The sequence below is a fragment of the Muscardinus avellanarius genome (assembly GCF_963383645.1).
Source record: "Muscardinus avellanarius genome assembly, chromosome: 1".
Taxonomy (NCBI): Eukaryota; Metazoa; Chordata; class Mammalia; order Rodentia; family Gliridae; genus Muscardinus; species Muscardinus avellanarius.
Window position 1 is genome coordinate 51,832,952 of NC_137786.1, and position 25,738 is coordinate 51,858,689.

Consider the following 25,738-nt stretch of genomic DNA (forward strand, 5'->3'; position numbering starts at 1 on the left):
GAGCATGCCTGAAAGATACACTGGAGAGCCTGAAAATGGAACTCTGCCTCCCTCTCTGATCCCAGCCCTTAAATACAGTTTTCTTATTGGTATGTTCTTATCAGTGTTGTCAAGGCAACAAGCTAGTAACTTATTTATTAGGCAGGTGGTGCCTTCTTGTCCCCAGATAGTGCAGGGTCATTAATGTACCTTGTTTTTACCTGTGTTCTATTGGGCTGTGTGGGTTTTCCATCAACTATGGGTACTTTGAAGTGACACATGGAGTTTACATTTCCCATACCAAGGCCATGTCCCAAATTATAAGAGGGAAACAGACGTACAAATTACCACCAGTGTAGCTGTGTGTAATCTCTAAGAGCAAGCATAAAGCTTTTGCTATCGTCAGGCAGAGTCACTGTGTTCTTAGGGTTTGTAATTGTTTTTATAATTTGTAAGGCTAAAGGCTTTAAGTGGCTCTATGTATTTCTAAGGCTCAAGGCTTTGTCTCTATATTCTTACTATGAGTTAACATTAGGACAAAGGGCAGAGAGAGAGAGGGGGAAGAGGGGGTTCTGATTGTTAACAGGCAAAGCTGTAGCCTCTCCCTGCTGAATGCCTGTGCAACACCCAGACTCTGAATGCCTTTTGCATTTTTCTTGGAAGTTAATACTAGAACAGCTTTTCAGTGCCACCACAGTTAGCATCAGCATTCCAGAATAAATTATGAGAAATGCAAATTCTCAGTTCCCAACCAAACCTGCTGAATTAGAAACTCTGGAGGTGGTAGCCAGCGGTCTGTGCTTTTACAGTGCCCTCTAAATGGTTCAGAGGCAAGCTCAAGTTTGAAAATCACTGATACTGGATATCAAGAACATGACTTGAATAACTTGCCTACCCAACCTTTGCTCATGCAGATTCCAGATAGAATGTGCCAAGACTTTTTTCAGATCTTCTGGTTTTGTTCAAGTGCTATATTAAGGACAAATTTGAAGCATCCATATTTGATGCTCCAAAGTAAGCAAAAGTTCACTTATTAGACTGGAAAATTTTGAGGGCAAATACTGTTTATCAGTACTCAATTAGTGTTTGTAAATTCAACATCACTTTTCATATCTGTAAAATGACTGAATGACTTAGGGCCCAGAGTTTGTACTAAGTGAAAGGAATTACTGCAGGTATCTTAAATTGACCAGAATTATTTAAAAAATTTCCTGCCAACCTTTGTTGGTTGTGGTTTGTTGGCTGGAGTTTTTGTTTGGTTTGTTTGTTTACTAGGGATTGAACCCAGAACATTCTACCTCTGATCTACACCCCAGCCCAATTTGTTTTGTTTTTGAAACAGGGTCTTGCCAGGTTATTGAAGCTGTCCTTTAGTCTCTGTTTTAGCCTCCCAAGTACTGGGTTTACAGGTGTGCACCACTGTTTCCAGCTAGTTGGAGTTTGTTGTTGAGAAAGATTCTCATTTAGTTTGTTAGAGTATCTGAAGTTTTTCAGTGATTTCTGCCCTGAGTATAGAATGGAGAATTGGCTCTCTATATGTTGGTTATTCCTATTTGAACTCTTTTGGTACTATTTTATTACTGTTACTATTATTGTATTCACAATCCAAACGTTTTAGCTTATTAGAAATCTGTTAATTCTCACGTGCTCTTTGTGTGTGTGTGTGTGTGTGTGTGTGTGTGTGTGTGTGTGCGCGCGCGCGCATGCTACTGGGGATGGAACCTAGGGGCCTTCTAACTCCGAGTTATACTCCTAGATCTATTTATTATTTTATTTGGAAACAGGGTCTCACTAGGTTGCAGATGGCCTCACTAAGTTGCTGAGGGAGCCTCTCAAGTACTGAGATTACAGACATCTACCACCATGCCCAGCTCATGTTCCTTTTAAGTAAAACATGATTGCTTATCTTTTATCTCATTTTCACTTTTAATTAGAGATTTTCTTGCAGGAGAGAGTTTCAACATTGAGCTTTTGATTCAGAGAAAAAAAAATCTTAAGTACTCATTTTCTACCTTTGTGAGACCCAGATAAGTGCAATTTGCAGAATTGTAAAGCACAATTAGTTGGGTCTTTGGGTGATTTTGCTAATTGAAACACAGAAGTGGGAGATATGTGTATATACTAATATATATATCTATATATATTAATGATACATTTTTGAACATAGGGAAGGCAGAATACAGTTTTTTCTTTGTTTTGTTTTGGTTTGGTTTTTGGTTGTTTTTTGGTACTAGGGATTGAACTCAGGGGCATTCTGCCTCCAAGCTAGACCTCCAGTGCTTATTTTTATTTTGAAGCAGTCAATCTAAGTTGCTGAGGCTGGCCTTGAACCTGTAATCCTCCTTTCTTAGCCTCCCAAATACAGTGATTTCAGGCATATACCACCACACCTGGCTGAGAATTTTTTTTAATATATTTTTACTGTATAAATAAGTTAACAAATTTTGCAATGAAATGGAAGAATTTGATGCAAAATAAAGTGTGCCTCCATGGAGACCGATATTTACTGCATATAGAATTCAAGTCTGCATAACATGGCTAATGAAAAGGAACCTCCATACAGTAGTCAGTCAATACAGACTAGGGTTAGACATTTTATTTTACTAAATAGCTTTTGCATCGTTGCGGTAGTGTTCTGTTTTTCTCACTTTTTAAGAGAATCCATTGGCCAACTACTCGTGCAATGCTTTATTGTATAACACAGTGAATCAATCATCTTGGAGCATTGCAGCTCCAAGTTGAGTTATGGTTTGAGCTCTTTCTGTTTTTCAGAACATCTCATTTCCAGCCTAAGATTCTTACTGCTTGATTTCACCAGTATACACTGAGTGGGTTAGAAGTAGTTGCTCTAAAAATTGTGATTTTTTAACGATGGGGGATAGGGATAAAAGACACCCATGTCCACTAAGTTTCAGTATTAGTATTTGTCCTTAACCCTAAATTAAGAATTATTTATGAAGCTGAGTCAAGAATTGTCCTTCACCTATACTTGCTATAAAATCTAAGAAAAACCAAGCTTTCTTTGTCATAGTTTATTAGAAATCCCTAATAAACTATAGTTAGGAACCCCTGGCTCTGACAGATTACTGCATTCTTCTGTTGTATGTGAGGAAATGGTAGGGTTTGTTCCATCACTGTGACTCACTAGACAATATTCATTTCTTGTCTCCCTAGAACCTGTGTGGGCTGAGTAGGAAACTGTGTTTCTATTATCTCTCTAATGGTGAGGAGCAGTGGTGCAGATAATCAAAATAAAATGATTTATAACCATCCTGAAGGTACCAGTGCTATCAGCGACCAGTTCCCCATAGCACAGTAATGTCATCTGGAGCTAAAATAGATTGCGACATAATTACTAGTGTTTAATGTTGTTATCATTTAAATTATTGCATGTGTGATCTGCAAATGTGAAGATTAGGAGAAAAGTATTTTAAGTGTTTGTATTTTTTTTTTAGAAAGATATAAAATCTATACCTTGCCAAAGCAAGTAATGTTTGGTCAGAAGTACTCTATACATTTCATAAACTTTATTTTAATTGCCCAAGTTAAATAATACTGTAGATTTTTTTATGTTCTTTTTAAAGTGAGATTTCCTTTTATAATTGAGGAAAAAATTAAATGTAAATCTAATTTAGCTAATCTATTCCTCACATTGTAGTATACAAGCATTTGTTCTCAGCGATTTGGAGGGCATGTTTTTAGTATATTATCAGTATTTTTTATTATTTAAAACATGGCTTTTTTTTTTAAATTGTAGCTGTATGTTGATGTCTCATCTTGAAGAACCCAAAGTAACAGAAGATGAAGAACCACCCACAGAACAAGATAAAAGAAAAAAGATGGTAAGTAGCTTCCAAAAATTAAGAAAAATCATATATTCATTATTTTCTGTAGGCTTAAAAATATCTGTTGGTTAATTTGTCCACCTGTATATCTATCCATTCATCCCTTATTAGAATTACTGCAAGGCATCTGAGTTTTGAAATTTGGGTTGTACCCTAAAACAGGTAAGTTTTATTTCATGTACAGAAAATTGATCTGAAATAATTGTTGCCTGGTTAAGCAGCGCAAAGGTTTTACTCTTTTACTTATAAAAACATGTGACTCTCAAACATTAAGTTCAAATGCTTGTTCTTCTATTTTGAGGAGAAACACTGATATTACTTTCATTCCCTATTATTTTATGAATCTCCACAACTGAACTTTTTCTGATATGCATCACAGGCCAATATAAATATGCCCATATATTAGCTTCTAACTTATTTTAAAAACTATTAACCCTTACCTAGAAGAATCTGATGAGAAAAGACAAAAGAATAGGAAACATCTAAAATATCTTGCCTTTTAAAGATATTTTTGATCTTTAAATGTTAAATACTGTTTTCTGTGTTTGGCACTAGGGATTGAACTCAGGGTCATTCTACCTCCAAGCTATAGCCCAAGCCCTGTCTTATTTTTATTTTTTTATTTTTTGTTATACTGGGGATGGAAACCAGGGGCACACCCCTAGCTCTAATTTTTATTCTTTATTTTGAAACAGGGTCCCACTGAGTAACAAAGGGCATTACTAAGCAGCTGAGGCTGTCCGCGAACCGCGACCTTCCTGTCTCAGCCTCAAGGATTATAAGCATGTGTCACCATGCCTGGCTTATTTTTATTTTTAAAATAAGAGTTTGGCTAGTTTGATGAATCTCACTACTTGCTGAGGCTGTACTCAAACCTACAATCCTCCTGTCTCAGCCTCCAAAATACTGGGATTAAATACTTACTTTAAACTTCCATGCCTGGCTTTAAATACTTATTTTTGACAATGAGACACATAAGTTGTTTTCCCGTTTCTTTTTGAATCCTTTCTAGTCTCCTGACCTCACCACTGACTACCTTCATTATGCTGTCTCTCCTTGCTTGCAAAATGAAAACGGCAGTAGGATGTACCTCATACACAGAGTACATGGCTGAATGGATAAAATGATTTTTGGATGAGAACTGGGCCCCTAGTAATTACACATGCTTCATTATTATTTTTGTCTCAACATTAGACTCACTTTTTGAATTATCCTTTGTTAGCCTTCAAGGGCTTTATTCCCAGCATATTGCTGGTACTACACTACATAGACAGACTTCTTTTAAACTATCTTTAATTCATTTTACTTTATTTTTATATGAACTATCTTCTTAGCTGCTAGTACAGAGAAAAAGACAAATCGAAATGATTTTTAAGGCCAGAATTATAGTCCTGCTTGTGCTGTTATCTGTGACCTTGAGCAAGTCATCTTGTCTTTCTAGAGCTGTTTTTCCCCTGCTGTGAAATGAGAGGAAAATGGCATTAGTGGATTTCCAGAGCCTGTGAGCTAAAAGATTATTTGAATTTTTTTAAATTAAGCTCTTAATTACCATTTCTGTCCCTCTGCAGTACATAGTGTTCATGAGTATATCTACTGAAGTAATTCTTGAAATGAGACTGTTATGTGGGATCCTAAATATGTGGAAGGGTGTTTTCCTCACCTACAAAGTGATGAGAGCCTCTTGGTAGAACCTAACAGTTCGTCTTTTTTTTTCTTGCTCTTATCGCCAACTTAAGCAGTCATGTCATTGGTGTTATAGAAAAATATGATAGCATTTTCTTACATGATTCTGAACTTGTAAATGAATAATATGTATTTCTTTTTTTTTTTTTTTTGGTGGTACTGGGGTTCCTGGAAGCCCTTTTACCTCCGGGCTACACTCCCAGACCTATTTTATATTTTTGAAACAGGGTCTCTTACGCCAGCGCGGCTGGCTTTGAACCTGCGCGATCCTCCTGTCTCCGCCTCCCAAGCGCGGGGATTACAACCGTGCGCCACCACACCCAGCTAATAATATGTATTTCATCATCATCTTTTGTGCACACCTTATTCATTTACTTAGTCTGGTAGATCTACTCTTAGCAAATTAATCTACCCAATCTTTTATGTAACATGCAGTCCTTACTAACATCGCATAGTAGTTTATTTTCAGTTTAATTTTCTTTTCAAGGGGAGTGCAGTTGTCTCAAAGATGAGCGTGAAAACATAGTTTTAGAAATAGCACTTTAAGTTCCTTGACTCAGTTTTGTGATTTTGAATTTTATTTGAGAGTTGATTATTTTATCAGTGTTGTTCTAATTATATTAAAGTGGCTGATGTTATTTGAGTTTTTTCATTAGAGTAGTTAATTGAAGTAGATTTATGCTGTCATCTCAACTAAGATTTTCATTGCCTTTATTTTAGGGATTTGTTAAAGATGTTATAGCAGTTCTTGAGATGAAAAACATTTCAGATTTTTTAGTTTTGGGGGGGATATTTTGTATAGTCTTTATATGTACATTATCTCTAATCCAAAAATCCCAAATGACCCTGAATCCAAAATTTTGAGTATCATGTTGGAGCTCAAGAAGTTTTGGGTTGTGTTAGCATTTCAGGTTTTGGATTTTGAATTAGACATGCTCAATATGTATTAAGTGTAGCTACCATGCTGAACTTACTCCTGTCTGGCTGAAGTCTTGTGTCCTTGACCAACATCTCCCCTATCTCCACTGAGAAAGGTACTAATGAACCATAGTAAGTACTAATTTGATCTTGATGATCTAGTTCTGTAAATAATCTAGTTTTATAAATACCTAATAGTTGCTTTATTAATAATGACAAATATAGCTGGGTGTGGTGACACATACCTACAATCCCTGGCATTCAGGAGACTGAGGCAGGGGACCTCAAGTTGGAGGCCAGCCTGGGCAGTTTAGCAATACCCTATCTCAAAATAAAAAAATAACAAGGGTTGGGAGGCAGCTCAGTGGCAGAGTGTATCCTCAGTTCAGTCTTCAACACCAGCAGGGGTGATAACACTTCACAACATTGAAATTGGTAGTAGGGAAGAATAAAGAAACATACAGCCTTACATTGGTAAGATTATGAAGATTAAGATGAAGTAAAACATAACTGTAGTTTTCTAGTTTTCTAAGTTTTAACATGTTTATGAAATTTCAAAGTTTTATAGTTTCTGTACTTACTGCATTGTGTGTGTGTGTGTGTGTGTGTGTGTGTGTGTGTGTGTAACCCCGAAGCATTCTACCTCCAAGCTATACCCCCAGCCCTATTTTTTTTTTTTTTTTTTTGAAACAGGGTCTCACTGAGTTGCAAAGGGCCTCACCAAGTACAGGGATTACAAGCATGTGCCACCAGGCCCAGCTATACTTACTACATTTCACTAAATAAATTAAAGTGTGTAGCTATGTTTTTGTATCCTCCCAATGCACTGACTTTGCTTTTTACTCTATCTGTATTATGCATCTTTATAAGCCTTCTATTTGGTTCATTTTTTAACAGATAGTATTCTAAGAACTTTGAGTAGTTTCCAAAATTATTTGTACTTGGAATGGATTTTTATGTACTTTTCTTTTATAGACACATACGAGAATATATTTTAATTTATTTTAGAAGGAAAATTTAGTTCTTAGGATATCTAGTCCTTGAATATGAGTTGTTTCTGCATTATCAGTAGATTAAATGAAGTAGATTAGGATTGAAAACATTTATATTTTTTTTCTTTTTTCTTTCTTTCTTACCAGAGGATATTTTTTTCTTTTTTTTTTTTTAAGGTACTTTTTTTTTCAGAAAAAAGTCTATCCTAACATGAAATATGAACTCTAAATACCCAAAACAATCTCGAAAAAGAACAAAGCTAGAAGATGTACATTTTCTGATTTCAAACTTTATAGAGCTACAATAATTGAAACAGTGTAGTACTGCTATAAAGGCAGATATATAAACCAGTGGAGTAAAATAAAAAGCCTAGAAATAAATTCTTCCATATATGGTCAAGTTATTTTTGACAAAGTTTCCAAGAACATTTGGTGAAGGAAATAATAATCTTTTCACTATATATTGTTGAAAAATAACTTTTAGAAGAAAACCTGGGTCATAACACTTCACAACACTGAAATTGGCAGTGATTTCTTGGATATACTTTCAAAGGCAAGGCAACAAAAGAATAAACAAACTTCCAAAAAAATATTGTACATCCAAAGACAATGTAAAAAGAGTTAAGAGTTACTGATAGAATGGGATAAAATATTTCCAAATGCTATATCTGAAGGTATATTAATATTCCAAATAGAAATCCTAAAAATTAGCAACAATAAAAGCAAGCAAACAATTTAGAAATACAATTTAGAAATAGGTAAAAGACTGAAATAAATAATGAATCTCCAAAGATTTTAACCTATAAACACATGAATATATTCTTCTTTGCTTAGTTGTCTGCTGGATGGAAAATCTTGTTTCTCTGGTTCTGGTGTGTATTACCTATTTCTTCTTTGTAGCTAATCTCTTTGAGTATTTTCTCTAGCGCTGGATTTGAAGACATAAATTCCTTGAGTTTCTGTTTGTCATGGAAGCTTCTTATTTCCCCATCTAATTTGATAGATAGTTTTGCTGGGTAGGAAATTTTTGGCTGGAAGTTGTTTTCTTTCAGAGTTTGGAATGTTACTCCAAGCCCTTCTGGCTTTCATGACTTGGTTTGAGAAGTCTGGAGTGATTCTAATTGGTTTGCCTCTGAATGTCATTTCACCTTTTGTTTTTGTTGCCTTTAAGATTCTCTGCTTGGCTTCCACATTGGTCATTTTGACAATTATGTGGCGTGGGGATCCTCTTCTCTGATCCTGCCTAAAGGGAGTTCTATAAGTTTCCTGGACCTGTGTATCAACCTCTTGCACTATGTTTGGAAAATTTTCTGCTATTATTTCTTTGAAGAGATTATTGATCCCTTTGGTTTCACCTTATTTTCCCTCTTCTATTCTGATGATTCTTAGGTTAGCTCTCTTAAAATGGACCCATATTTCTTCAATGTCAGATTCCTACTGTTGAATCTTTTTTCTAAGTTAGAAATTATTCATTCATTTTTGGAGTGATCATCTTCTAGGAGCAAGATTCTATTCTCCATGTGGTCTAATCGATTGTTTATACTTTGAATTGGGGCCTTTACCTCAATGATTGCTTCCTTTATTTCTTTTAGACTCTATCTAAATTCTTTTTGAAAGTCCTGTATTATTTCTACAGTTATATTCCTGATTTGATCTTCTGGAGATCTCTGAGTTTCTGTGTTATCAGGTTCTGATAATATGGGGTTGTGGGCATTCATTGCTCTATTGTTGTTCCTCTTTCCCATGATTTCAGAAGTTTGTGCCTTCCCTGGGTCACTATGACTTCACTTAGGATGCTCTGTATCTCGAGTCTGTTGTAATCTCAGCTGTCACTACTCCTTTACTTGGTTGTATCTCAAAGTCTCAGACCCAGGAAGTTAATCGAGGCTGCGCGAGACCATGGAGGTGCCGGGCTGGGTATTTTCTCACAGGGAGCTGCGACTAGGGTGTGGTATCTCTACCACTGCTACTCCTTCACTGGGTTGGACTGCAAAATATCATACCCAAGTTGATTATCAAAGCTGCACAAGTCCCTGGGAGTGCAGTACAGAGATTTCTCCTTTTGGGGCCGCAATTTCACTCACAGTTATTGTGCGTGCAGATCAGGAGCTGTTGCAGGCGCATTGAGCTCGCCGTCGCTGCTGTCAATATGGCACCACTGCCACGCCCTCGGCCATGAGGCTGGTGCTGCTGGCAATATGGTGCCGCTGCCACGCCCTTGGCCATGAGGCTGGTGCTGCTGGCGATATGGCGCCACTGCCACGCCCTTGGCCGTGAGGCTGGCGTATTTCTTTTCTGGTTTTGAGCTCCGTTCTGAGTCCCTGGAAAGCATGATGAGCTTGGCCACTGGGAGTTTTAGACATTCATTGCGCTGAAAGAACTGCTGAATTACACCCGAATGATCTGCAGCTGCTCACTTCAGCTCCTTGTTTACCTTTCTTCTCTGGAGCCTGGCGGTGTGAGGGAAGATGGCTCCAGTGCGGCTCCGCTGCTGCATTGCGGGCTTGATATCTGGTCTCTGGTTGTTCTTCTAGTCTTTTTTTCCTCTGTCCCTTGTGTTTACATTTTTTATTTCTCTGCTGATGGTGGTTTTTTTGGCAATGAAAAGTGCTGATTTTGTGGCCACAGAGATCGAGTTTTAGCAGGACTTGTAAACTCTGCTTTTCTTCAACATTTATATCACAAATAATTATAATATTTTTAAGTTACTATTCACTAAAAGCTTTCCAGGTAAATTTCACTGGTTTATTTAACTTTTGACAAGCTCAGATATGTATATGGATCTCAGTTTTAAGATTTAATTTGAACCTTCTATATGGCCAACAGAATCCACAGCATTACTGAACTTGATTTTTAGTACAGTCAAGTATTATAGGCCAAAGCTTGGCAAGCTTGACATCATAGTCCTGTGGTGGCTTTAGCATTTCTAAGCAAACTCTTTGTATGGCAAGTTGAGTTGCACTTTATTTGATAAATTCATAACCAGTCCCTGTCTCATGCCAAATACAGTGAATCAAGAGCATGCCTTACATATTGCCTTAAATTGCATACTGTCTGCGGTGCAGCAGTCATCCTAAAGCCACAGTCCATAGGATTGCTAGCACTCTGTTTTGAGAGCAGATAGGTATCCCACTGACCTCTTTTCTCTCCCTCCTGTTCTCATCAACTCTCTGGATTTATTTTGCCCAACTTTTAATCTAACGACTTTCCTCAGACTTTGATGTAGCATTTAAAATATATTGTCTGAGGTAAAGTGACCATGTTTTCAGCTGAAAACATTTCATAATATTGTTTTGCAAATTTTTATTCCAAATATAGTACCAGCAGGACACCAGATGTTAGTAGTCTGGGATGGGGAGATGTCAACTCTCGTCACTAACAACCAATAGGACATGCTGCTCTCTGAACATAATCCTTAACTCTGACATTTCTCTTTCATTAGGACCTCTTCATTACTATATTTTAGTTCTTGCTAAATCTGTTTTGGACCTTTATCTGGAGCCCCGCATTGTTTTCTTATTTTCACAATCACTTTCATTCTCTATCCTTCATACCCCCATCCTTTCTCATTCTCTATCCTCTGATCTTGTTCTTTGATTTGAACCAGCTACAGCCATCACCCTCTCCACTTAAGATCGAGGCCAGGAATCAGGCAAAGATATTTTCTAAAAGTTCTGCATGCTGTTGTGGTGTTTAACCAGTGTTGAAACCCACTAAAATGAGAATGAAGTTCTTTAACACTCAGAGAACTCTGCAGTCTCATTCCAACTAACCTGGAACCCTGTCTTCTTCTTTTTCCATTTTATCTTCTACACTTTGGTGAAACACATGACTTGTCTCCATACACATTATGTGTTTTCTGCCTCTGTTGCATAACTCACGCTATTCCTTCCATCTGGAACAGCCCTCGTAACCTCTTGCTGTCCACTCACCTTTCTCATTTGCCATTTTCATTCCTATAAAACCTCTGTCCAGGGCATAGTGGCACACGCCTTTAATTTCAGTACTTGGGAGGCTGAGACTGGAGGGTTGGGGTTCTCAGCCAGCCTCAGCTACTTGGTGAGGCCCTCGCCCTCTGCAACTTAGTGAAACTCTGTTTCAAAATAAAGAATAAAAAATAGGGATGGGGATGTAGCTCGGAGGTAGAATGCCCCTGGATTCAATCGCTAGTACCCCCCCACACCATATATATATGTATATACTTGTATGTATATATGTATATACACAGACAGAAAGACAGGAGTGTAGTTCAGAGGTAGAATGACCCTGAGTTGAATCCCTACTACTACAAAACCCTTTCTAATCCATAAATGAAACAAAAGAAAATCAACACAGAAATGACAAGCAATGTAAAAAATCTAGCTTATGAAATACGAGCTTCTAATTTGCCATAGTTTACTTTGGAAGACCCTGTCCCAATCTTCCTGCTCTGAGATAGTCTTCTTTACATATAAAAGGAAACCCTCTTGTATACACATGATACAGTTCCACTTAGCCATAAAGAATTAGGCCTGGTGGTGCAGGCTTGTAATCCCAGTACTTGGGAGGCTGAGATAGGAGGATCATAGGTTCAAAGCTAGCTTTGCTACTTAATGAGGCCCTCTGCAACTTAGTGAGACCCTGTTTTAAAATAAAGAAGAAGCCAGGCATGGTGGCACATGCTTGTAATCCCTGTGCTTGGGAGGCAGAGACAGGAGGATCACGCAGGTTCGAAGCTAGCCTCGCTGGCTTAGGAGACCCTGTTTCCAAGTAAAAATATAAAAATGGGTCTTGGAGTGTAGCCCAGAAGGCAGAACGGTTTCTAAGAACCCCAGTACCACCAAAAACATGAAAGAAAGAGAGAGAAAAAGAAAGAATTAAAAATAGGGCTAGGGGTATAGTTTGAAGATAAAATGCCCCTGGGTTCAAACTCCAATACTGCAATAATAATAGTAATAATAATAATTATTAAGCCGTGTGTGGTGGCGCATGCTTGTAATACCCGCACTTGGGAGGCGGAGACAGGAGGAACGTGCAGGATTGAAGCCAGCCGCACTGGCTTAAGAGAACCTGTTTCCAAATAAAAAAGTATACAAAATAGGTCTGGGAGTGTAGCCTGGATGTAGAAGGGCTTCCAGGAATCCCAGTACCACAAAAAACCACAATAATAATAATAATTATTATTATAAAACTCTTGTCCCCAGACACATGCATTCTTCCCTACTGTCAGCACCTGGTAGTTTATTTGTTGCAATTGATGAACTTATATCATTATGTCATACAGAAGAATATCACTGCACCAAACGCCCCTCTGAGTTCTACCTATTCATCCCTTACCCTAACCTCTCTTTACTATCTTTATAGTTTTGTCTCTTCTAGGTCAGATAGTTGGCCTCATAAAGCAGGTAGCCTCATATAATTTTTACCATCAGAAAGTCCAAGCAAAGTCTGAGGTGCTATTGTAGCTAATGCATGTTACTCCGTATCTACTGGCTCAGCATGTTTTTTGGGGAAGCAGTCAAAATGCAGCAGTCCCAGGTCCTGCCAAATCCCCTCCTTTAGCCTGTCTCCTGTCAGAGTCAGGACATGATAGTTCCATGCCTCCTCTGGGGAGACCACCCATCATTCAAAGTATAAGTTCCATATACCTCCTTACAGTTTCCCTTTGCCCTGCTACATTAAGCCTATGACTTCTGGCTGTACAGCACCAGCACACAAAGGAGCAGCCTTCCATAGACTAATTTACTGGCTCTCTCAGTCATGGAATTTCAAGTCCTTCTTAGTAAATCTCTTATTTTGTATGTAGGTATCTCCTAGTAGTTCTGTTGCTCTGATTGAGTCCTGACATAATAGCAGGCCCTCTAGTACCTAATAGCATGCATAGCATTTAGTAGATACTCAGCATATGTTTGTTGAATGGATGAGTGACTGAATAAACAAATAAGTGAAATACAGTTCCTGCCTTCACTGAGCTCACAGACCAATGTGGAGACAGAAGTGAGGTTCTGTGTAGACCATGTTGTAATCTCTAATAGGGCAATATGGGCAAGGGCTCAGCACAGCTATTGGCCTCCTGGCTACTGGTATCTCCCTGGACTGGACTTATGCCAGGGGAGGGGATGAGCACTCTATTAGATGCCATGTTAGAATGGTGTCCTCAGGACGGGGTAGATAACTCAGTGCCTAAGGTCCAGCAGGGTGACATGGTCTTCTGCATGGCTTGCTCCTGAAGATGAGATTCCCACCGTTACATATCCAGGTGTTGCTTCAGAGAAGAGGCCAACTTCTAGTCATACTAGTAATCTTCTTGTGGCTCTTGCTACTAAGATATACTGGATGCGGCTGTTGGACACACTATAATTGTAGCAGTCCCTTCTGGAAGAGCACTGCTGTGTTCTCTGAGCGAGGTACCACCAATTGGTAGCATTCATATGCTGTCCCTGGTTGGCCAAGCCACAGTGGCAGCCACAGTGAGGTAGCTGAGCAGGGGCCACTTCTCTGGGTGCTTGCTCATTCCAGTCCTTACAAGCTGCCTAGGTGAGGATGGGCCTGCATCATCACTGTCCAAGCCAGAACTGCCTCTTCATATCAGCACTGGATTCTTGAGGGGAAGGGGAAAGCTGAGCTTTCTGTCATCCAGCCCAGCCCTGTAATGGACTTTTAAGAGCTAAAGAGAAAATCTTAAAAACAATCAGGGGGAAAAGAGGTGCATTATACAGCCATCCCTTCTGACTTAAAGGAAGTATGTTCCAAGACCTCAAGTGGATGGCTAAAGCTATGGATAGTACAAATCCCTGTGTATATTATGTTTTTGTTTGTTTGTTTTTTGTTTTTGCAGGTCTGGGGATGAAACCCAGGGGCATTTGACCTCCGAGCTACACCCCCTGCCCTATTTTTTTTTTTTTGAAACCGGGTCTCACTGAGTTGCAGAGGGCCTAAGTAGCTGAGGCTGTCCACGAACCACGATCCTCTGGTCTCAGCCTCCCAAATGCTTGGATTACAAACATGCACCACCACGCCTGGCTTTGTATATTATGTTTTTAAATTAAGTTTAGTGTATAAACTTGGCGTAGTAAGAAAAAACTAATAAAATATAATAATTATAACAATATTATATAATAAAAGTTATGTGAATATTGTCTCAATATATCTTACTATACTGTACTAGCCCCTCTTATGATGTTATGACATTGTAAGATGATAAAGTACTTATGACGGTGAAGTAAATAATGTAATGTTGTAAGTATATAGTTTACAGTGTAAATATGCAGTACTTAACACTGTAAATGTACTTACAATAGAATTCTTATAGTTTTATTGTCCAGTATTTAGGGTGCTGAGGTAAATAATATGACATAAATGATGTTGTAAGATGATACAGCACTTACTACTTACAGTGATTAGATAAATAATAAAATATTGTAAGTATACAGTATATTGTAAATGTGTAATACTTACAGTACAAATGTACTTACAGTGTAAATGTACAGCACTTATGGTGGTGAGGTAAATAATGTTGTAAATGATGTTGAAAGATAACACAGCACTTATGGTGATGAGATAAATAATGCAGCCTTGTGTTATGTGTTAGGATACTGTATAAATGTTACTGGAATACAAACACCATGATTCCAGTACCATGACAGTTGATCTGATAACCTAGAAAATTACCAAATGGGTAGTGGGTAGGTAGCATAAACAGTGTAGAAATACTGTATATACAGCATATATACACTATATACAGCATATACAGTGGACAGAGGGGATTCATGTTTCAGGTAAAACAGAGAGGGACACAAGAATCTGTCATGTTACTCAAAATGACATGAAATTTAAAACTATGAATTATTTATTTCTGAAATGTTCAATTTAATGTTTTTGGGCTGATTGACTTCAGGTAACCCAAACCACAGAAAGTAAAATTGCAAATAAGGGAGATGGAGTTGAGAATGATAGCAAACTTCTTATTACAAATAGTAAAGGCAAGCTAACAGCTGTGTAACAAATAATGAAAAAAAGAACCTCTTATTCTCATATAACTAAATTGTTTTGAAAGTATTTACTATTTAAGATAAAAATAATTTGGTCTCTACTTAGTTTGAAGTTTTCAAATTTTATTTTGATAACAGTGAAAGACATCATCCTGTTTTAGTTTTTCTTTAGTCAACAACAATGTGAATTCATGAATGTGAATCCATCACATAATCCATGCCAGGGTCATACATGATCTTGGAAAACCACTATATCCAAACCATCATTTATATATATATATATATATATATATATATATATATATATATTTGTGTGTGTGTGTGTGTGTGTGTGTGTGTGTGTGTGTGTGTGTGTGTTACTGGGGTTCTTAGAAGCCCTTCTACCTCCGGGTTATACTCCCAGACCTATTTTTATATTTTTTAGTTTAGAAACAGGGTCTCTTAAGCCAGCACAGCTGGCTTCGAACCTGCGCGATCCTCCTGTCTCCACCTCCCAAGCGCGGGGATTACAAGTGTGGTTGACCACGCCCGGCTAATACTTATATTATTGGATGTTTATGCTGTTGCTTGAATGAAACTATAAAGATGTAGGCTTAAATGACTCTTCATTAACATAAGGTACTCATATTTGTTACCTCATGGCTTACCATCTGATTTTACCCCTTTCAAAATTACCAAAATACCTTTTTTTTCTTCAGCTTTAATACATAATGATATTTTCAAAGTTTGTAGATAGATTAGTAGGGAGATGTCAACTATAATCAGAAACTAGTATGTTAATAAGAACATTGAGCACTCCCAAATTTGAGTCTTCTTTGTTAATTTAAAGCCACTATAATAAGTAAAATCTTTCTTTGCCTCCTAGAAATCTTAAAAACTTGGTTTATAGATTGTAATATAAACCGTTTAAGAAATAGTGAATATAGAAAAAGAAATAGTGGCTGGGTGTGGTGGCACATGCATGTAATCCCCAGCACTTGGAAGCTGAGACAGGAGGATTACACAGGTTCGAAACCAGCCTCAGGTACTTAGTGAGGCTCTCAGCAACATAGTGAGACCCTGCTTCAAAAAAAAAAAAATAAAAAAAATAAAAAAAAAAAAGGAAGGAAGGAAGAAAGAGAAATAGTGAATAAAAATTATGGCTCATTTTACATAGAAAGCATCTTTTACTGTTGTTTTACCCATATGATATTTAACATGTTGCTTGTCACTTGTATGTCACATGTGTATTCACCAAATCTGATTATCTTTAAGACCAGTTGTTTAAAATGTGTATAAATCCTCACATTCTAACATTTCCTTAAAGGAAATTCTGTGTTTACTCTTAGGTACCAAATAACCCTACCTGCTGTGGTTGTATAATGGCTCTCTTGACCTCCATGCAGGGGTAATGGAGTACTGTCTTCACAGTGAATCATTTTTCATTTGTGTTCATTCCACACACACATTTGAACACCATTTACAAAACCTTTACTAAGGGTATATTTTCTATGTACAGAACCTGTCTTCTGGTATATTCTGATTAATAGTGTATATACATACATACATGCATGCATTCATACATACATCATACATTGTTTTTTTGTTTTGTTTTGTTTTGTTTTTTTGGTGCTACTGGGGTTCCTGGAAACCCTTCTACCTCCAGGCTATACTCAGACCTATTTTGTATTTTTATTTGGAAACAGGGTCTCTTAAGCCAGTGAGGCTGGCTTCGAACCAATGCGATCCTCCTGTCTCCACCTCCCAAGCACAGGGATTACAAGAGTGCACCACCACACCCTGCACTACATACATTGTTTTTAAAACATTTAATGCTAGCTGGGTGTGGTGGCACACACTTGTAATCCCAGTATTTGAGAAACTGAGACAGGAGGATAGCAGGTTCGGCCAGTCTCATCAACTTAGTGAGACCCTGTTTCCAAATAAAAGAATAAAATAGGGCTGAGGGCATAGCTCAGAGGTAGAATGCCCCTGGGTTCAATCCCCAGTACCACAAAAATCATAATATTAAAATAAAACACCTAATGCTGTTAGCTTAGTCCAGGCCAGTTTTTAAATTTAAACTTTAATTTAATTTAATTTTGTGGTACTGGGAGTAGAACCCAGGGGCTTTTCTACCTCTGGGCTATACTCCCAGGCCTATTTTATACTTTATTTGGAAACAGGGTCTCACTAAGTTGCTGAGAGCCTCACTAAGTAGCCAAGGCTGGCTTCAAACCGGTGTGATCCTCCTTGTCTCAGCCTCCCAAGTGCAGGGATCACAAGTGTGCGCCACCATGCCCAGCGCCAGCTTTTTTTTTTTAATTGAAAGATTTACTTGTTTTTATCTACCTTTGCACAAATTCTACCTTTTTCTCTTAAATTTTACTATTACACCGCTTTTAATACATCCTTATATTCACTTTCAGATAACCCTGAAACATGCAAAGAGTCATCCTAGTATTCTAGGACATGTAATGTTGCCTAAGACTGACTATTTGAAAAGTAGTAAATATATTGAAGTCATAGATTGGACATAGCTTGCCTTATAAGTAAGACCCCCCAGGACCAATGTTAAACTTACTCTAAATCTTAGGAAAACTTTGCTATAATAGGCAATTTAGCTCTTAAAAACTACAGAGCTGCAAGTGACATTAAAACAGGCTAAGAGATAAGAAATAATGAATTGAAATAATCCAACTGAGATGCAGTAAAGACACAAATTGATAACCAGGCATCCTCCTGAGATAGTGGCTCTTCCTGTGATAGAGCTAAAATGTTAATCAAAAAATAGTTTAAGATCACAGAGGTTAAGATCCTTCACAGTAGGCTACATAATAGTAATCAAAAGACACTGGAAAGGAAAATTCTATTGAAAATGCCTTTAGACCCATATAAAGTAGTAACTTCAGAAGTTTTAGGGACTTTTTGTTTTTAAGTTGAGACTTCAAATTAATCACTTGATGACATCAATATTGCTCCTGAGTGTTGCAAGGGCAGCCTCACTATTTACAATGCCTTGTTTGAATTGTTACTGAAAACCTTAGGAGTTCAGTGACTTTGCTGCCCTTGGAAATTTTGGCAATGTGATAACGGTTCAATATAGATAACATCTTGAGGCTTGTAGATGAAGAGTCTGTTCTAATTTGAGGGAATTCTTTTCACCCATTCAGATAGCATACCCATGAACATGCACTCCTTCATGGTAGTTTTAACTATTTTCATTTTTGGTTTTCCCTTTTTATTTTTCTTAATAAAATTACCATTAATGTTTATTGTGTTCTTATAATAAGGAACCTATCTTTCAAAAGAGGAGAATTAGGGAACCTTTTTAAAGGCTTAGTCTACATAAGGAAGTTGTTATTTTGAAGAGATTTTTTTTTAAATTGTATAAGTAACCTGTACTAAATTTAAAGCTGCAAATATTTTATGATATGAAATACCTTTCCCCAAAGAAACCTTTACTAATATGGTATAAATTCTTCCCAATATTTTATTTGCATATATAAATAAATGATTTGTATGTATTTGAGATGAGATTGAGTGTGTTCAGGGTTGTCTGACCGTAGATAATTTGTATGTATTTCATAAATTAGAAATGCTGTATATTCTGTTCTATAATTTGTTCCCTATCTCTCTCCCTTCTTTCCCTTTCCCTTTCTCCTTTTCCTTCCCCTCCCCTCTCCTTTCTTCTCCTCTTCTTTCTTTCCCTTTTCTTCTTTCTGTGCTGGGAATAGAACCCAAGAGCTCATACTTGCTAGGCAAAGTGCTCTACCATGGAGCTCCAGCTCCAGCTCCTCTACCCCTTTTAGGGTAGGGTGTGGCTAACTCATTTATTCTGTTCTCAAACTAGTGATTCTTGTGCTCCAGCTTCCTGAGTAGCTGGGATTAAAGGTGTGTGCCACTATGCCCAGCTCCTTGTCTTTTCTTAAATGAGCAGCAGTTGAGATTACATCATTTTTGATAGCTGCATATGATTATGTTTCATTGAATGGATTTCCATCCCATGCCTTTTTTGAGCAGCAGTTCTTAAAGTGGTGTTCATAGACAACTGAGGGTCCCCACAACCCCCTCAAGAGTATTAAATCATACTCTTGAGATGTACAGTATTACTAAGATACTATGTATCCCTTTTATTGTATGAACATTTGTGCTAGTGGTACAAAGGAGTATTGGCCTCCCAATGCCAGGTATAACTGCTGGCTATCCTTCCACATCATTAAGGCAGTGGTGGTAGCAAGCTGTACTAACAGTCACCATATCCTTTCCTGCCATATACTTACTTTTTTTTACAAGCCAGTTTCATATCAGAATATCCTTGATGAAATAGTGTAGATTCTTAATTTATTAACTGTCTGCTTTTGAATGCATATCTTTTAAGTATTGTTTGTGTCAAAATGGAAATGTTCTCTGTGACAGTGGTTGTTTTGAAGAAAAGTAATTTTGTGACTGAGTCTTGAACTGTGAATAAACTCTATTAAGCAACATCATTTGAATGTAAGAGAACAACTGGAAGATAAACATGGTAATTCAGAATTGGGTATTTGGCATACATTTTCTAGAAAAACAAGTTTTCTAAAAAAACAACCAGACTTCCGGGAAGATGGCGACCGAGAAAAGCGGGGCTTAAGAGTCCCGCTAACAACCAATCTCCATTACCACAAAAAGAGCGCCTTTCATAGCCAGAAAACACCATCACCAAAAAACAAAAAAAAACACCAGGCTCCAGAGAGAAAGCGGACTGAGAACAGAGCTCAGGGCCACAGAGGAGACACACGAGCCCGAGGACGCGGCAGCAGCGCCATACTGCCGGCGGCAGCGGCGAACTCAACGGACGGCTACAGCAAGCCAGGTGAGCCGCTGCGGAACAGCCAGGCGGGATCTTTCGGCGCAGACAGCATTTAAAGCTCCCAGTGGCTGAGCTCAGCACACGCTGCAGGGATTCAGAGTGGAAATCAAAACCAGAGAAGAAAAAATACGCCAGCCTCATGGCCGAGGGCGTGGCTGCGGCGCCATATTGCCACCGGCGGCGGCAGCAGCAGTGAATTCACCGAGTCCAGTACAGCTACATCTGCGTACTCAAGAACAGTGAGTCAAATTGCGGGCCACAGAGGAGAAATCGCAGTATTGGGCCTCCTGGGACTTGACCCAGTGAGGGAGTGGTGGTGGCAGAGATATCACACCATAGGAGAACGTGCAACCTGGCACCCCCCATAGTTTAAAGCAGCCTCTATCGACTCTCTGGGTCGGAGACTCTGTGATACAACCCAGTAAAGGAGTAGTGGGGTCTGAGATAATACAGACTCGAGATCCAGAGCACCTTAAGTGAAGCCATAGTGACCCAAGGGAAGAACCCAGAGAAGGCACAAACCTCCGAAATCATGGGAAAGAGGAATAACACTGGAGTAATGAATGTGCACAACCCCACAACATCAGAACCTGATAAAACAGAAAATCAGAGATTTCTAGAAGATCAAATCAGGAAAATAACTGTAGAAATAATAGAGGTGCTTCGAAAAGAACTCAGAGAGAGCCAAAAAGAGATAAAGGATGCAATTAATGAAGTAAAGGCCTCAATTCAAAGCACAAACAACCGATTAGACCACATGGAGAACAGAATCTCGCTCTTAGAAGATGAGCAATCCAAAAATGAATGCATAGTTTCTAATCTAGGAAAAAATATCCAACAGCAGGAATCTGACATTGAAGAAATATGGGCCCATCTTAAGAGAGCTAACCTAAGAATAATTGGAATAGAGGAGGGAAAAGAAAGTGATACCAAAGGGATCAACAATCTCTTCAAGGAAGTAATAGCAGAAAATTTTCCAAATATAGAGCAAGAGGTTGATACACAGATCCAGGAAACTTATAGAACTCCCTTTAGACAGGATCGGAGAAGAGGATCCCCACGCCATATAATTGTCAAAATGACCAATGTGGAAGCCAAGCAGAGAATCTTAAAGGCAACAAAAACAAAGGGCCAAGTGACATTCAGAGGCAAACCAATTAGAATCACTCCAGACTTCCCAAACCAAGTCATGAGAGCCAGAAGGGCTTGGAGTAACATATTCCAAACTCTGAAAGAAAACAACTTCCAGCCAAAAATTTCCTACCCAGCAAAACTTTCTATCAAATTAGATGGAGAAATAAGAAGCTTCCATGACAAACAGAAACTGAAGGAATTTATGTCTTCAAAACCAGCGCTAGAGAAAATACTCAAAGAGATTAACTACAAAGAAGAAATAGGTAACACTCCCCAGAACCAGAGAAACAAGAGTTTCCATCCAACAGACAACTAAGATTGGTTATCTGTGGAGATTCATTATTTATGTTAGTCTTTTACCTATCTCTAAGTTGTATTGTTTGCCTTTATTGTTGTTAATTTTTAGGATTTCTAGTTGGAATATTAATATACCTTCAGATATAGCATTTGGAAATATTTTATCCAATTCTATTAGTAACTTTTAACTCTGTTTACATTGTCTTTGGATATACAATATTTTCTTTTATTTTTTAGGGAGTTTGTATATTCTTCTGTTGCCTGTGCCATTGAAATCATATCCAAGAAATCACTGCCAATTTCAATGTTGTGAGGTTTTATGACCCAGATTTTCTCCTAAAAGTTTATAGTCTTAAGATTTATATTTAGGTCTTTTATCTATTTTGAGTTAATACTTGTATATGGGATTAGGTAAAGGTCCAATTTTATTCTTTTCCATGTAATTATTATTTTTCAACAATATTTAGTTAAAAGATTATTATTTCCACCACCAAATGTTCGTGGAAACCTTGTCAAAAATAACTTGACAATATAGGGAAGAATTTAGCTCTAGGCTTGTATTTAACTCCAATGGTCTATATATCTGCCTTTAGAACAGTACTACACTGTTTCAATTATTGTAGCTTTATATGGTTTGAAATCAGAAAATATATATCTGCTAGGTTTGTTCTTTTTCAAGATCGTTTTGGGTATCTAGAATTCATATTCCATATTAGGATAGATTTTTTTCTGAAAAATAAATATATAAATATATGATAGTTTCACCTAAAAAAACAGAAAAAAATATGCTCTAGTAAGAAAGAAACCAAAAAGAAATATTGAAATGCTATCTTTAAATCATCAAACACTTGGTATCAGACAAATGAAACTGTTATGTGAGATTATCATTTTTAATTTTGGATAAATTGCTATAATACTAGATGTCAACCACTAAGCCAAGCATGGGAAGGAGGGATGGGGAGAGAATGGGGTGGGGATCAGGTGGGGGCTGACTGGGCGATTTGTGCATGTATGTCTACAAAAGTTTGTATCCCACTATGATGTATGAATACAGTGCACCAATAAAATAAAATAAAATAAATAAAAATAAAAAAACAACCAATATTTATTGCTGGTGCTAAAGTTTGAATCTTTAAGCAAAACTTAGGGTTTTGGGAAAGTAGCATCTTGTTTTTCCAAGAGATTGATACTTCTCAGTATTTTTCCAATGCAGTTGTCAGTGGTGTTAAGATTGTGGTGTTTTGATAATGAAATGTTTCAACATTTGGAAGAACTGTATAACTCAGTGAACCATTTCTTTCCCAAATGACCAGTATTGAATTCATGTTTTAAAAAAAAATTATTCAAGGATAAAAGATTTATTTAAAGGGCAAGAAAGACCAATGGATTTTAATGTAATAGAAAATGTAAAGTTCATGATATGGTTTCAGGTTTTTTGTTGTAATTGACCTTTAAGAAAATACTATTTGTGAGTTTTAGAGTAGTTTCAAAGGAAAGTATCTGTATGACTTGGAAATGCCTTTTAAGCTACACACACACACACATACACTCACACACACACCATTCTGTATATTGGTGTGGGGGAGTTTTTTTATGTTGTTTTTTTTTTTTTTTGGTATTGAAGATTGAACCCAAAGGCATTTACCTCTGAGCTACACCACCATGAGCTACACCCCCAGCCCTTTTATGTTGAAACAGGGTATTGCTAAGTTGCTGAGGCTGGCCTTGAACCTGTGATCCTCCTGTCTAGCCTCCCAAGAGCTGGGATTACAGGGATATGCCACTGTGCCTAGCCCAGCAAATGCCTTTAAATACTTTTCCATTTTCCTACCATTTTTCTGAGAAAGACTGGCTTTTCTTCATGTACTTCAACCGAAATATAACACAACAAATTAAATACAGAAATAGATATGAGAATCTAGCAGGCTTTTGTTAAGCCAAACATTACAGAGATTTGTAAAAATATGATGTCACTTTCCTCACTAAAGGTATTTTTGCTTTGAGAAAGTTATTTTTTTATAAAGATATGTTACATATGTTGACAAGTTAACAAATATTTGAAAAAATTTCTAATTTTCAACTTACTCATTGTGGATTTTAATACCCACATGAATTTTGCTGAGGTCACCAATAACTCTTTTTCTTTTTCTTTTTTTCCTGTACTGGGGATTGAGCCCACTACCTCTGAGCTAGATTCCCCCTAGCTCTTTTCAACATAAAAATTAATTGAATTTATATATAATGACATAAATTAATATATATGTATATATAAGCATATATATTATTTTTAAAGTTGGATCTCACTAAATTGCTGAAAGCCTGGCCTTGAAACTAAGTTGCTGAGACTGGCCTTGAACTTGCAATTCTCCTGTCTCAGCCTTCCAAGTATTGGATTACAGATATGTGCCACCAGCGCCTGTCTACCAGCAACTCTTAAGTGTAAAAGCTTTAAGGGCCCTGAGGCCAAATGTTTGAGAATCTCTGCTCTTGAGAGATGCTGAGACTGTTCCCATTCAGGGGTTATTATAAGCAGCACTTCAGTAAACATCATTATACACCTATCTTTGCATAATTCTGCATGTTTGTTGGGAAAATTCTTAAAGGTGTATATGCTAAAGGATATGTACTTTTGCAATATAGATAAATATTACCAAATTGTTGATGTATGGGCCCAGCAGTGGTACATGTGTTAGGCCACATTCTGATCAATAGGATAAGTAGAAAGTAGTATCTTACTGTTTAATGTTTTTTTTTTTTTTTTTTTGCAGTACTGGGGATGGAACCCAGGGCGCCTTCTACCTCTGATCTACACCCCCAACCCTAATTTTTTATTCTTTATTTTGAAACAGGGTCTCACTGAGTTGAAAAGGGCCTCACTAAGTAGCTGAGGCTGTCTGAGAACCCAGATCTTCCTGTCTTGACCTCCCAAATGCTAGAATTACAAGTGTCCACCACCACACCCAGCTGTTATTTAATATACTTTTAATTGTGATTGAAACTAAGCATTTTTTAGATGTTTATAGCTCATTCATATTCCTCTGATAAGTGGCTTGTTTATGTTTCATGGTTTTCCGTTGGAAATACCTTGCTTGCTTGTTTGTATGTTTTTCTTTTAAATAAGAATTATGTGGTTGATTTTATTTTATCACCTTTTTACATGGTCTTATTACAGTGTGATTTTATATTCCTTCCCACCAGCAAGTTGGGTCTATAGTCCTTTCCCCTGAAATTGGTCATGCTGGATGACACTTGATGGTTTTCGAGTCTAAATCATAGTAGATTTCATCTGCTTCCCTAGGGATCTTATTCTTGGGACCCAACCACTATACTGTAAGGAATTCAAGTACCCACAAGGAGAAGCAGGTTCTACTCTCCCCAGTTGAATTTTCACCTAACAGTCAGCATTAAGTGCTAGACACATGAAAGAATGAACCTTCAGGTAATTCTCCAGAGGACTTGTGTCATCTCCAGTCTGCAAGTCTTCCCAAGTAAAGATCCAGAGATTTTAGACCAAAGACAGTTATTTTGCTCTGCTTTGAAAAACCCTGGTCTACAGAATCCATGAACATTAAAAAAAAAAAAAAAAAGTTATTTTATGCCACCTAGTTTGGAACAGTTGACATTAACCAGAATAAGATATTTATAGATTGAAGAAATTGCAGTTTGTCCTCCAGCATCTGTGTTATGTCCAATATTTTTTACTTCTGTGGTTTCTGCATGCTTGAAATTACTTGCCTACTCTCAACTACATAAATTCTTGTGCTTTAAAGATGTATTTGGATTGAGGATGTAAACAGTTCAAAATATACCATAGCAATATATGAAGATATTTATCAGTTTCGCTGAGATGTATAGAAACATGGTAGTACACTCCTGTGATCTCGGCTGCTCAGGAGGCTCAAGTGAGGATCTTGGGAGACAGAGGCAGGAGGATTGCAAATTCAAGGCCAGCCTGAGCAACTAGTGAGATCTTGTCTTAAAAAAATAACAATAAAAATAAAATGGGAGCTGGGCTTGTAGCTCAATGGTAGAGCACCTCTGATTCAATACCCAGTACTGAAGAAGTGAAGGGAAAGGGAAGGAAGGGAACTT

General features: G+C 37.5%; 1 protein-coding gene across 1 annotated transcript in view; it reads left to right on the forward strand.

Annotated features, from left to right (window-relative positions):
• Positions 1 to 25,738, forward strand: part of IPO11 (importin 11) — a gene marked incomplete at both ends in the record, with an annotated part of 185,985 nt that overhangs the window by 158,141 nt on the left and 2,106 nt on the right. The window contains one exon of the mRNA XM_080703434.1: positions 3,737 to 3,821. Coding sequence (XP_080559560.1) covers positions 3,737 to 3,821 — 85 coding nt within the window. The remainder of the gene's footprint in view (positions 1 to 3,736; positions 3,822 to 25,738) is intronic.